Source organism: Trachemys scripta, chromosome 19, assembly GCF_013100865.1.
Source record: "Trachemys scripta elegans isolate TJP31775 chromosome 19, CAS_Tse_1.0, whole genome shotgun sequence".
NCBI classification, from domain to species: Eukaryota; Metazoa; Chordata; order Testudines; family Emydidae; genus Trachemys; species Trachemys scripta.
The window spans coordinates 11,064,888-11,079,278 of NC_048316.1; the positions used below are offsets into that span (position 1 = coordinate 11,064,888).

General features: G+C 44.1%; 1 protein-coding gene across 9 annotated transcripts in view; it reads left to right on the top strand.

The window, feature by feature from the left end:
- The window catches only part of KIF1B (kinesin family member 1B), a 137,525-nt gene that overhangs the window by 99,715 nt on the left and 23,419 nt on the right, over nt 1-14,391 (top strand). For all 9 annotated transcript variants that reach the window (XM_034753468.1, XM_034753471.1, XM_034753469.1 and 6 more), the window contains 10 exons: nt 1,485-1,570; nt 1,719-1,848; nt 2,657-2,819; nt 3,575-3,665; nt 4,352-4,470; nt 5,303-5,358; nt 9,273-9,381; nt 10,373-10,439; nt 12,387-12,471; nt 12,699-12,804. In XM_034753468.1, coding sequence (XP_034609359.1) covers nt 1,485-1,570; nt 1,719-1,848; nt 2,657-2,819; nt 3,575-3,665; nt 4,352-4,470; nt 5,303-5,358; nt 9,273-9,381; nt 10,373-10,439; nt 12,387-12,471; nt 12,699-12,804 — 1,012 coding nt within the window. The remainder of the gene's footprint in view (nt 1-1,484; nt 1,571-1,718; nt 1,849-2,656; nt 2,820-3,574; nt 3,666-4,351; nt 4,471-5,302; nt 5,359-9,272; nt 9,382-10,372; nt 10,440-12,386; nt 12,472-12,698; nt 12,805-14,391) is intronic.

Sequence of the window (14,391 nt, forward strand, 5' to 3'; positions counted from 1 at the left end):
ATTTGACCATGCACCATTCATCCTGATGAGAGCTCAGATACTTCTTGTAATTTATCTGCCCTTTCTAGCAATGGCTAACTTCCAACCGTTGTCTCTTGTATTAGAAGACAACACTGTAGGTCTTATTCTCCATGGGAACATGTGATGAAGTCTCAGACACTGAGGCTGTGGGATTCACTCTGGCTGAGGCTCAAATGACAGATGAAACATTTGAATACATTCAAAAATTTTACTTCTAGCCTGGTTTGCTTCCCTTAGCATTGACACTTTAATACCTAAAGTCAAATGGATGGTATGAAAGAACAAACCATGGCTATTACAAATTGATTTTGCAACATCTTTGAAATATGTCATGGCTTTATTTAGTCAATGATATTTCAAGATGGCTTTCTTAATTTTCGGATCACTTCTGTAAGTATGTCTCCTATTAGAAAATACCTCAGCACTGTTTGGGCATCCCTCCTCTCATTGGCAGTCTCAGCAGAGACGGGGCTGAATGGGCCATAGAGACTGAAGTAGTCTCTTGCTTTGAGAGTTCCTCTGGATCGATATGGCACATTGAAGCTGTGCCATTGTGGGTGCTCACACTGTGGGTAGAGGATTTTAGTTTTCAGGACTGTAAATCTGGCTGCTTTTCATTTCTTGAAAGACCATAATCCTTGATGGTCCTAGGGATTGCTAACGAATCTGGCAATGTTCATAATTACTAAACTTGCTGTAAAAAGCCTTGGATTGATTTTTACCCCTTTCTGTAAAGCTTCTTCTTGTATTGGGTGTTTTGTCATGGCCATACTGTCATTAATGTACACTTTGTGTCATTGGAAGGAAAGGGTTATAAAGCTATTACCCCTAGTGAACTGGGCATGACTATCTAGATGAATAAGGTAAAGAAATTAAAATGGGTGTAAACTACCTTAATTATTCTTCACTGTGTAGCAAAAATCCTCTGTAGATAAGGATCTTGAGGTGTGACACAGGTCAGTGGTTGCATTGGAACTAGGGTGGGGACAGGAATTGAAAACCTGTTCTCTGCTAATCAAGCCATGGGCCCTTCCTGGTTAGGGTTATATTTAATGTTTCACATGTTTCCAGTTGGAAAAATCTCTAAGACGTTCTCATCTCTGATTGTTGGTCTTTTCACTCATCATGTTGTACACTTTTGCCCATTCATTTTGGATGTAACCTATTTAGAAACAAGCAATTAAACAGTAAATATAGATATAAAGTTTTAACCCATGAATTCTTAAACTCCAGCATATTAACTTTGAGTCTTATGGGTAGCATTAACCTGTTTTGCTGGTCTTCTCCATTCCCTTCCCAAAAGCCAGTGCTAGGTAGTTCTCTACAGTATTTTATCTAGCAACTTGTTCACGTTTAAATGACCCAAGTGATGGGGTATCCACCGCTTGGGAGACTAGTATCCCATCGAGTCACTCTTGCCATTTGAATTCGTTTCCAATATTCTATTTTCTTTGCCTTTCTAGCGGATGAAGAAGCCCCAGATTATGGATCTGGCATTCGGCAATCTGGCACAGCTAAAATTTCTTTTGATGATGAATACTTTAATAAGGTAAGAAACATTAATTGGGTTGGAGAGGTTTGTGAAGAGGACAATGTCTTGTTCTAGATACTGATCGGTTAGGGTGGGTTAAAAAATATAGAGGGCAAATCGGAAGTTGCAGGGCTCTCATCTGCAGCCCTTGTCTTATGTTCCTCAGAGTGACTTTTCTTCAGTTGCAATGACTCATTCTGGACTGTCACTAGAAGAACTGAGAATTGTGGAAGGGCAGGGTCAGAGTTCAGAGGTCATCACTCCCCCAGAAGAAATTAACAGAATGAACGACCTGGGTAAGTGGGCACAGCTTCTGGGATTTGAGGGGACAAATATGGGGCTATTCTGATTCTTTATGAAAAGGGGCTTTGGGTCTTAATTCAGAAGTGTGCTACAGGTGAAGGAATATTGTCCTTAAAGTACCAGGGGTACATAATGGTGACTGCTTCCTTGTGAGAGTTTTGATTTACAAAATATTAACTCCGATGTAGCACACAGAAGAAGCTTTTAGGTTGCAGCTGTTCAGAGTTTTTGATCATTGTCAATCACTAGAAGGTTTCAGAAGTTGCCTGCCTCTTTATTTATGCTAGTATCTAACTGGTAATTACTGTGCACCCCTCTCTTGCAATTCTAGTATCCCCACTTTGGGTGAGAAGAGAACTCTGTTAAACCCGCACTGTCCCCACATTGTGCTACCAGTGAACTCTGCACTTTGTTGAGATTACTGTCTCTTGTCTACACCAGGATTTTATCATTAATTTTTCAGGTGCAGCTTGGTAGGTGGTAGCCTTGGTGATGACTATAGTGTAGACAGGGTTCAGAAGAACCCAGGCACTTTTACCACTGTCACCTAACCCTGCTCTGAGTTGTTAGACACTTTTTGGAACAACACTTGAGCCTTGACTACCCTACCGCTTTTATCAGTGATACCATTAATGAAGCTGCATGTATTGTGAATTAAGGCTCTGAAAAATCCTTTTGTAGATAAACTACTGGAGAGCAGGTGTTTGGGGGTGGGGGATTAAATCCCACCTTTGCTGGGTCGAGTATCTGGAGATGTAGTAAATCTGAATATTTCACGGGAGGTCTTTGTGTCTCATTAAGACCTGAAGTCAGGCACTTTGTTGGATGGGAAGATGGTGATGGAAGGGTTTACCGAGGAGGTTGGCGACCACCTGAAACTGGGTAGTGTGTTCACCTTCCGTGTGACAGTGCTGCAGGCCAATGGCATCCTCCCGGAATATGCAGATATCTTCTGTCAGTTCAAGTAAGAATCTCTCCTTGGTAGTACAGGGTGGGGAAGACTTGTGCAGTGAAGAGGACTAGCTGACGCTAGATACTGGGCAAATGGAGACAACTGGAGTGATTTTTAGGAGTCAGTGTGGCAGTGTCCTGTGGGAGGGGAGTCAGAAATCTATGTAGCCCTCAGATCATGTGCCCTGAACAAACATCTGCTTGGTGTTAACATGGCATCGGGGAGTAAAGCTTTGTAGAAAGGGGATAAGAATTAGCCTTTAAAAGCCACACATCCAGTGCCTCTTGTCCTAGGCATCCCAAGGTGTTGTAGAAGTCATTGAGGTCCTCTAATGAAAAGTGCTATAGAAGTGTAAAGTCATAATACCCAGTAAATTGGTTTATATTTATTACATTTATAGGGTCCAAATCAATGGGCTTTTAAGCACCAGATAATGATACCAGTGTATAACTTTAAAATTAAAACCATTCCATGCATACACCCAGCTTGAATGGTATGGTCTGGAATTAGGGCAAATTCAGCAGCTCTCAAATGAGAGCTCTGTCCCCATTTAGATTCCAAAGAATAAGGATGAGAAGGGGAGGTAGCAAACATACAAACCAATAAAACAGTAGAAGGAGCCCCCAAAGTTTTCTAGAATAAACCTGCCTCAATAAGATTGGCTGAGGCCTAAAAGGTGGCCAGCAGATCAGAGATGTGCAGATTTCCCGAAGGGATGAAGCTGATAGTTGAGCAGTTTTCGCTAATCTGATCTGTTTTGGTTTTAGTTTTTTACATCGACACGATGAAGCTTTCTCTACTGAACCACTCAAAAACAATGGCCGGGGGAGTCCGCTTGGGTTTTACCATGTCCAGAATGTAAGTGAAGCTTAGTGATCCTGTATGAAGCGTGAATGAGTGTCCATAATACAGTGCTGTTTAGGTTGATTTCAATGCTGGGGAATGCTTGTAGCCTTCCTGTCAGCCTCCTCAGTGAGGCATGTGCAGGAAAGGGGTGGAGGGTACAGATGAATAAACAATAGAGGGGGTGTGATCAAATGAGTGATATAATCCTTTGTGTAGTGCATAATGCCTATTAGTAAATTACAGAGCATTTAAGGAAGTGTGTGTAGAGGCTATATGACTTTTTTTTTCCCTTCCCTTAGTTCTGAATTCCTTGTGCTTCCATTTCACCCATCAGAATATTGGGAAGTGCAATAAAAACAGCTCTAGAGTTTGCATTACAGGGATTAGAAAGGGTAAATGGGAAAAGCCATGTTCAGGCTTCCAAAGTCTCACAAGTAGTGTAACTGTCTTGTTACAAGTAGCTTCCTACTTTTCTTCACTGACGAGTGCTTAGGTCGGGAGATTTTTCTCCTGTAACTGTTAATTGACAACCTTAACACCTGAAACAAAGTAAGGTATGCGTCTCCCTTTGCTGTGATTGGCTCTAGTCAAGCTATCAACCACTGGATAAGAACTGTAGAACTCTGGACTCTAATGTTGGCAGATATAAGGTTTTCATTTTATCTCTGCCCTGTCTCTTTCCTTACCTTTTTTGCTAGATTGCTGTGGAAGTGACAGAATCTTTTGTGGAGTACATCAAAACTAAGCCTATTGTGTTTGAAGTCTTTGGGCACTACCAGCAGCACCCTCTCCATCTGCAGGGACAGGATCTCAACAGGTATTGACCAGTTCAGAAGTAAAAGTGTCCTTCCTCTCATACTTCTCAGCAGAAGGAAGAAATCCTGAATGGAAAGTAGACCCCACATACCCCATCCCTTTGCTTCCTGAATTCCATGCCTCACATGGAAGTCTTGCTACTTAGCATTAGTCCCAAGTGTGCCCTAAGCAAATTCTAACTAGACAAGTGACAGCCCCCCCCAGTAGTTAAGAATACGTATTTAAAGCCAAAAGAACCCTGTGCAAAACAAAACTTGCTTCAAACTCCTCATGACTTCCAGAAGCACACCTGCCAAGACTGCTGAGCACTTTAAATGTTCTGAGTCAGGGAAAGGTTTCCTAGTCTTCTTGCCCTATGGTGTGAGGGGAGAGGATGATGCATGGATTCCTGGGTTTGGCTTGGATTGCTGGAGACAGTAGCTGCAAAGAGGAACCACAGGCTGGTGTTAAAGGGAAAAATCAGCAGGGGTTTGTATCCCTACTGCATCTCTCTTCCTGTTTCCCCTTGAGCAGAGACTAAGGAAAGGGCAGTTGGAAATATTAAAAGGTAATCCATCTTTGCTTAAAGCTGTGCAAAATTGAGCTGGAATGGAAAAAGGGGTAAGTATGTGTTAGTTGGAGCAGGGCAAGGAATCCTGGGTTATGTATGTTCCAGACATGTCCCATGTGTGATTGGGCACATCTGTGCTTGTTACCTTCTTTGTAGAGTGGAGGTTGTATGTACCTGCTTCATAGGGTTGTGCGGCTCACTGTTTATTTGTAGAGTGCTCAGAGATCCCTGGGTAAGAAACAGGTGGGAAACACCAGAAGTAACTGCTCCCCTTTCTCTGCAGCCCTCCTCAGCCATCCCGACGATTCTTTCCACCTCCCATGCCACTCTCAAAGCCAGGTGAGAACAAACATGTTCTGGGTATGTCTGTAAACTCATCACGTAGAACTAGGGTGTGAAATATTGAGAACCGCAGTCATTTGAAACGGAGAAATAAAATGAACGAACAGTGCAAGGGGCACTGGAACATCCTTGCTGGTGGTGTTCCTTCCCAGGTGTTCAATTTCATCTCAAAGCAAAAGTGTTCTCAGAGCAGTTGAGGGGAGAGAGTTGCATCTATGAAGTATCCAGCACATAACACTAGATCTGGCTGTGCAGCCACTCTCCTCAGTGTGGTTACTGAACTGAGGATTTGCTTATCCATAAATCACTCTGCTCTGCTTTTTCTAACGTTGCTTGCACTTTCATGCACTACACCGACCTTGCTGAAATGATCCCTCGATTTTCTTTAATTTAACTGTGCATGTTGAACTCTTCTTTTTTTTTTTCCCCACCTCTGTCCTTTTTATCTCCTTTCCCTTGTTCCATCACCTGCTTATCTCCACCACTCCCATTTTTCTTCTCCATTCCCTTTTCAGACCATGAGAGAAAAATTGAGTTGATTAGGTATCTCATGTCTGGCTATGTAAATGTGCATGTGCTGAACACACTGTCTGAGCACGCCAATGTGCTTGCATCCTCGGCTGTGGCTACATTCCAGGATGGGGCTGACCAGCTGCCACCTTTTCTTTTTCTGCCTGTTCCCAGCTGTCAAAGCGAGCGGGTTCCCAAAAGAGATGGTTAGTAGTCAAATTCGATCTATGGTAGATGTAGAAATAACCCCTAATCTTGACCCCAAAGTAGTTTGTCCACACCTTTACCCTGTGGTGCTGAGTACCAGAAACTACCTTGGGTTCTGTGGTCGTTGTGGAGTGATGAAGCATTTAGAATAAGAAACATCTAGTGTCTAGAGCAGAGTATGAGGAGTCTGAATTTGTGTGCCAATCCTAGCTCTGCCACTGATTTATTGTGACTTTGTCACCTAACTTTGCTTAGCCTCAGTTGTCCCATCTGTAAAATAGGAATATTTACCCCTTGCCCTTTGTAAAGTGCTTTGAGATCATTAGATGCAAGGTGCAAAGTATTATGTAGTAAGTTATTAAACTGGGGGGTAGAGGGTATTTTCTTTTGAGGTTCTGTTAAAATTCTCCTTCCTGTTTATCTGTTATCTAGCTTCATTCTCTTCTCTCTCCCCCTGCCTCCCCCCCCACCCCTCAAGCCAGCTGTTTGGGTTGAAGTAGACCAAATGTGTATCATGCTGACCCAGCCCATGAAAATGTTTACAACACATAAACTTTCAAACCTGACTTAGTGTGTTAGGTTTTCTTCTCTAGTGCAGCTGAATTCTTCTGCTTGGTTCAGGCTTCAGTGGTTTGTGTCCCTGACCTTCCTCCTGACTAGCATCAACAGCTCTGAGTCCAGCTGTCATGAGCTCATGGCTGCTATGAGCACAGCTGCAGCTGTTGTTTTGGTGGCATGGTGGGGGTGTAAGAGGGTGATGTCAGCTACTTAGGTATGAATGAGGGAGAAAAGTGATGTCACTGGAGCTCACTACCTAGCATGATAGTCTTGGCCTGCTGTGTACCTCTTTCATTCTTGTAGTAAAGTCTGCGCCTTTGTGTTAACTATTTACAGTTATCTGAACAAGGAGTAGAGGGAACTCAAATCTTATCTTCTGAAAGAGAGATTACCTATCTCATGGGCATACACAGGCACCTCCACTGACTAAGTGCCACCTGTAAAGCTGGATTTTTGTCTCTTATCAGTGGGTTGTAATTGAGATATTATGCAAGTGGAGAGGCTGAGGCAGGAATGGGAGAACCTAAAGAACACTAAATTAAGGCTTATCTTCAATAAATGGTAGGATCGGGCCTTGAGAGGCTACAGAAAACATTGATTGCATTAATTAAAACAACTAAATAAACATTAAAACCAAGGGAATGGGGAGAAAGTTGCAGAGTTGAACACACTCCTGTATTTAGGGTGGAGTGGAACAGAACCCTCATAAGTACCTTGTCCGCTCCCAAGAACAGAGTAGGGAGGCAAAGTGGAGGTAGTGGAAATGGTAGACAGAAACTGTGTAAACTTAGGGCTTGTCTACATAGCCCTGCAGTTCAGACTACAGCCAGGTGAATTACAGGGTGCACTAGTGTGCTGCACTGTAACTCACCCTTGCGGACACTATGGGTGCAAAATAAAAGGTATCTAGGTGGTGGTAACTGAGGCCTAGTCTACGCTAAAAAGTTCGATTGACCAAGCAATGTCACTCAGCGATGTGAAAAATCCACACCTGGAGTGACATAGGTAAGCCAATCTAACCCCTGGCATAGACAGCACTAGGTTGATGAAAGAATTCTGTTGACCTAGCTACTTCCTCTCAGAGAGAAGGATTATCTGTGCTGTTGGGAGAACTCCTTCCATCGGTATAGGTAGCGTTTACACTGAAGCGTTGCAGCTGTAGTGTTTCCAGTGTAAACAAGCCCTTAGTTCTGTTTAAATAGGACTAAGTTAATTCAAATGAGGTACCTTTTAGATCCACAGTATCTACATGGGATAGTTAGAGCACAGCACGCTAGTATGCACTGCAAGTTGCACCCCTGTAGTTTGAACTGCAGGGCTGTGTAGACATGGCCTCAAAGAGGGGAAATCTGGAGTTTTGCAAGAACCCGTCCATTTCCTGTGATTACCAGTTACTAGAAGCACTATTTGTCCATTCACTATTTATGAGTTAAGGTATCCCTGCAAAGCTAGTGAGTCTTGAAGCACTAATTTACCAGTAATCCTGAAGTATAAGGAGCCAAGGCTTCCAGGACTTTTTCTCAGGAATAACTCCTGTTAAATCCCCCTATGTGCACATGAACATCCTGTATGTTAGCGATCCCAGCTGAGTGTACTACTGTGTGCAGTAAAGTGAAGGCACTAACAGCAAGAATCATCTAAAATACCTACAGGTCCAGTAGAAAGTGCATCAACCCTAAATTTCTGCAAGAAACCTTGGGATCTTGGCTTGCTCCTTTCATTCAGAGACCCAGAACTGATGCAGGAGTACATATGAACAGACCTAGACCCCCCTGAATTCCATGCATGCATGAGTTCGAACTCTTTAAAAACTGGTTTCAGTATAGGTCAGAAAGGACCTACATGTTAGGATGTTGTGTTGAGAACACTCTGAAGCATCTGACTTCCCTGCCATATTTGAATGATTCTAAACTATACTTTAGGTTAGCCTGTTCCAAAAATGGATCTTTGAGGCGGCATAGGATTCTCCTATGTATGAATCTGTAGAGGTTGCCTGTCTTCACAAGACTCCCCTAGTTATAGTTCATTTATTTCTTTGTGACCTGTCAAGTGCTAACTTTTTCCCATGGAATAGTTTGGGGGAAAGTGCCATAAATGCCCCCTTTCCTTCATGGTGCTAATGGCCTAATGGGATCAGGTTTGTTTCAGCCTCTGCAGATTATGTAAAACATGTCCCTTACTGCACTAGGTAAATGACCACCTATCTTGCAGGGTCTGGTGCATGGCCATTTAAGCAGTATGAGGGGTGGTGGAAGGATTAGCCTTTTTTGTATTTATATGTAGGGGGCTTAGTAATCTTTTCTCAGTTCTTTTGTTGGAGTAGTGAAATCTCTCAAACAAATAGTGCTTCAGAATTGCCAGTCAGTCATCTAACTGCTTGTAAAGTTACTTGGATGGGGGAGCACTGTGGATTTAAAACGAGACTCCTTGGTTCCATAGACAAGCCTGTGACTGAAGTTTCCTTTCTGGCTTTTTGATGGCAGGTGTCTTTGCCATATTACCTGCACATACACAGGTAGAAATATTACACTGCTTTCATGTGATAAGCAGCACTGAAATTACATTGTGGAACCAAAGTACTGTAATAGCATTACCTGTATGCAGTTTTTGTGAACAGTTTTTTGTATTCTTTTAAGTGCCAGCCACAAAGCTAAACACTATGAGCAAAACTAACCTGGGCCAGAGCATGAGCAAATACGACCTCCTTGTCTGGTTTGAGATCAGCGAGCTGGAGCCAACAGGAGAGTGAGTTGAACTTTTATCTTTCTTTTGTATAAAGAGGGAAAATGGCTTGTGGGAGTGAATCCCTTCATCTCTAGGTCATTGGTTTAGATCAGTCCAGGTTTATAACGTTTGGCTATTCCCATCTGTAAGATGCCTGGCTTTGTGTGTAATAAAGTGGTCCCAATCCTGTTCCCAGTGAGTAGATATCAGCAACACAACTGACATTAGTTGGCCCCATTGTTCGCAGTCTCATCAGAGTGGCCAAAGACTGAAGAAGTATGGAGAGTGACCTTCCTTCTCACTCCTAGACTTGATCCCTCCAGGTCAGCGGCTGGGTATGCTGGCAGAGCAGTGAGCAGGGGGAGCTTGCACGGCTGCAGATCATGTGATGCTTGGTCTTTTGTTAACTAAAGAGTTCAGTCTCCAGAGGTCAGTCCAACAAGAACATAAGAACTGCCATACTGGGTCAGACTAAAGGTCCATTTAGCCCAGTATCCTGTCTTCCAACAGTGGCCAATGCCAGGTGCCCCAGAAGGAATGAACAGAACAGGAAATCATCAAGTGATCCACCCCCTCTCGCTCATTCCCAGCTTCTGGCAAACAGAGGCTAGGGACATCATCCCTACCCATCCTGGCTAATAGCCATTGATGGACCTATCCTCCATGAATTTATCTAGTTCTTTTTTGAACCTGTTATAACAAGAACTATATTGAGTTTAACCTTGCAACATAGAGGGAGCTCCCCGACAGACCTTTGGGAACTACATTATAGGGTCATTCTGCAGTTTTGCAAAGAAATGTTAATGTGTGATGTGATACTTAATGATGTTCAAAAGTCCAATAGAGAGGCTGATTTTGGAGTCAGTGGAAGCAGCCTCCATTTTTATTAGGCTATTATATGGAAGATGTATGTAGGTGGTAGAGCAAAGCAGCAGCGTTACCTAGTGTCCCACTGCCTCCTCTGTTAAACACGCCTTCTCTAACCCAGGATGTTCATTCTTGTTTCACACAGATACATCCCTGCTATTGTTGACCACACTGGAGGCTTACCCTGCCAGGGGACATTCTTGCTTCACCAGGTACTAACAGAGCCTAGAAGGGGGCAGCTAAAATACTTCTCCTTTTGTGTCTAGCGGGCAGACACGTAATGTACTGAATTTTACGTCCATTTTATCTTCTAATTCTGTCTTACCACGTACCTGTCTCTGTTTCTTACTGTAGCTCTTGGGTCAGTCATCTTTCTGCCTGTACCTGTATCTCCCAGGCTCGGGTCTTTGTTGGTAGGAAGTTTGGCTTCTAAATTCTGCTCTTTCAAGTGTTTTTGGTCATATATATATTCCACTCCTAGTTCTCATGCATTCAAGAGTGGAATCTTTTGGCCAGCAGTGCCCTTTGGGGCTTTAATGTCCTCATGCTCCTGTACCTAGGGCATAGAGTGGTGCAGACTCAAACACCACTTAGTTCCTTTTCGCTCCCCCTGGCTGCGAGATGGAGCTCAGCAGTGTCTGCATCTCGATGTGCTCTTCCAGAGACAACTTAAAGATATTTGTGTAGATTATTAGTGTGTTAGTGATGGCTTAGTTAGCATGGTTTCCCCTTAGCAAATAAGGGGCTTAACCTACCTTATTTGATTTTATCTTTTGTTGTGAAGTTCTTCCTGGCACTGGGGCTTTAAGTATTGTCCCTCCTTTGAGGCAGTAATACCCATTAATGCTGGGCACATCAGATGCCTTTTTTGTCTCCCCAACAAATGCTGTACATATAAATCCTTTTCAAAAAGGAGTTGGAAGGTGAGCATGTCTTAACCTTTCTTTGTTAGGCTGCGCCATGCAACCCACTTCTGATCTGGACAGGGAGCCCCCTTAGACTAGTTCCATCTCAGTTCAGAAGTGCCTCTGTAAATTCTAAATCCACTGTCTCCCAGGCCCCATCTTTGGAAACTGTGCCGGGGTGGACTCATATCGGACCAAAAAAACAGATCTTTGGAGGAAAGGGAGTGTCTCCTTTGGGGCAGATCCCCATTGGGAATACCCAGTAAAAAGAGGTCCACTCCCGCTTTAAAGAGACTCCATGGCCCAAGATGGGTACCACTGGAGCTCTGAGGTTGCACAGTACTGGAACTCAAAGACCATATCAAGAATATGCATACAAAGTGGTTATGTGCACACATCTGATTATTTCCTAGGGTTTGAGAGACTGACTCCTGTATATCCTCAAGGTACATGTACCTTCCCTGGAAGTTTGAGACTAGGGTTACCATACGTCTGGATTTTCCCCGACATATCCGGCTTTTTGGGCCTCAAATCCCTGTCCGGGGGGAAATCCCAAAAAGCCGAACATGTCTGGGAAAATAGGGAGGGGCCGGCGCCGCTGGGTGCTGGGCCGGGGGTGGCCTGGGGGTGCCGGGCCGGGGCCGGTGGTGCTGGCCCGGGGGTGCTCGGCCAGGGGCTGGCCTGGGAGTGCGGGGCCGGGGGCCGGCACCCCAGGAGCTGAGCCAGGCTGGAGACGCTGGGGCCGGCCGCCGGAGGGAGCCGCTTGGTTGTGGGGGCCAGACTGGGCCGCGCCCCCCCCCCCCCCCCCCCCCAGCTTACCTGCTGCCTGCTTCAGGCTTCCCGCAAATGTTCGTGGGAAGCAGGGGAGGGGGCTTTGGGGAAGGGGTGGAGGCGGGCCTGGGACAGGGCTGGGGCCTCGTGGAGTGTCCTCTTTTTGGACACTCAAAATATGGTAACCCTATTTGAGACAGACAGTTCTAGGGGTATTTTGGGTGAAATATACTTCTCCTTGTGGTATGTGAAGGGAACAGGACGGGTTCTGCTCTGTAATATGGAAAGATTTTTCCTGTAGTAGGTTATATTCAGGGCCCAAAAGGGCATGGAAGTTTTTCCCACTATGAGCCTGCTGACAGGTGAGATTTACATGTTTGTGTCTCAGCCATGGTTTCCCTATGGAAATGACTTAATGGAGTGATTATATGGAGAGAGGGGGGGGAAAAAAAAGTCTAAGTTGTGCCTTTTCAACTCCATCAGGGAATCCAGCGTAGGATCACAGTCACCATTATCCATGAGAGAGGCAGTGAATTGCACTGGAAAGATGTACGAGAACTGGTTGTTGGTGAGTATCTCCCGGTTGTTCCTTCCATCATCATCATGAGTTATTTAATAGAGTTGGGGTAGTGTCACCTATTGAGGGGGATCCAGAGGAAAAACTCTTGGTCTGAGGCTGCCTGTTAGAGCTATAGGTCTTAAACCTCCAATATAAAATGCCATTTGTCAATGAGAATTCCTTCTGAGAGCTTTTCAGGTTAAGTTTAATTGGTACTAAAATTCATTTATCTTCAGGACGCATCAGAAACAAAGCCGAGGTAGATGAAGCTGCTGTGGATGCTATTCTGTCTTTGAATATAATCTCTGCAAAGTACCTGAAGTCTTCTCACAGCTCCAACAGGTAGGCAGATGTATAGTGCTTTCAGGGCTATTTACATTACTCCTCTCCATTGATAAGCACCATGAAAAGAGGAAGAGAGAATGGGGGGGAAGGAGGGTCAGCATTTCACCCGGGAGTTGAAAAATTGAAATGAAAACAGCATTAAAATACAAGGACAATCCCATGGGTGAATCAGGCAGCCACGCACATCCCTACATTACAGTGGGAACAAGCGTACAGTGATCTAACAAAGCCTGTTGTGTTAAAACATTACTCCTGCTCTGATAAACTCAGTCTTAGTCTGTGCTTTTTCAGTGCCACCAGTGAGTTGCGGGGGAAGGGAATGGATTTATGCAAATGTCATAAGTTGGCTCCTCTAATGTACTTGTGTATTGTGAAATCAGAGCAGCCTTTAAGCAATGTTTCACTGGAGCTCTGGCGACCTGCAATCTTCATTCTTACATCCAGTGAGGATCTAACTCTCAACAGTTGCTCTGAGCATCACTTATCAGGGAAAGAGGTATCCTTCCCCAAGTGAATATTCATTGTGGGACGGGGCAGTCTTTCCAAGGAGGATTTGTGGCTGAGGGTGTCTCTGTGGGGTGCACTGTTAATAAGATTTCATGAATTGTATAGTCCTGTGCTTCAGGGTCTGCAATGAAGGGCTGTGAAGCAGAATTCTGTATTGTGGGCAGAGTCCCTCTCCTCCAGAACATCAGCCAAATCACTGATTCTCTGTTTTTCTGTCAACTGGGAAATTGGGAGGAAAACACACATCTTTCAGAAAAATCAGATTCTGCATCAGTTTTTAAGGCAGGGGATGGGGGAGGACATGATTTGCAGCCTGCCGGCCATCAGTTTTCTGTAGTCTAGCTGGAGAAAGTAATTCCAGATTACTCCAGACTTTGTGTTGTCACCAGCTGGGTCTGGTGCTGTCCCCTAGTGTCAGTGAGTACTGAATTTTATAACTATTGTATTTTGGCTATTACCACCTAATGTCTCATCTCTTGCAAGGTGAAAATAAAACTCCAAAATATTGAGTAACTTTTTCTAGCTTGAGGGGGGAGTAAATCCTTTCTATAAAGGAGGAGGGAAGTGAGGAGAAGAAATAGGGCTTACATGGAGATTTTATCCCTTGTCCTGTAAGAAATCTGAAGGGCACTCTGTAATAGAAAAATTGTTCCGTGTGGGCTGACATTCACTGCTGACATCTGCTGCCAGTGTTCACCACTGAAATCTTTCTGATGGTCATAGAATAAGTCTCTAAATTCCCCTAGTAGTCAGCCTGGGTATTTTATGCTGATTGTTTCTTAAAAACAGGCAGTCATGAGCATGACTATGAATGTGGGCCTTGGAAAGCTTTAGAGAACACAGCTGTCAGTCAAAAGGGAATAGCGCTTCAGGAGAGATGGAAGGGAACATTAAAATTATTTCATAGCTCTGCTGGAGGGATTCATATATCCCAAGTGATAGTTGTTGTTTATACATTTTAATGTGATTTTAATCACTTGGCATTGATCTGGCAACATAACTGGACTGGGAGGGAACAGTTGCTGCATTCCCATCTGATCCTAGTGGATTTGCAGTAGGAAGATAACCTCTCTCTCA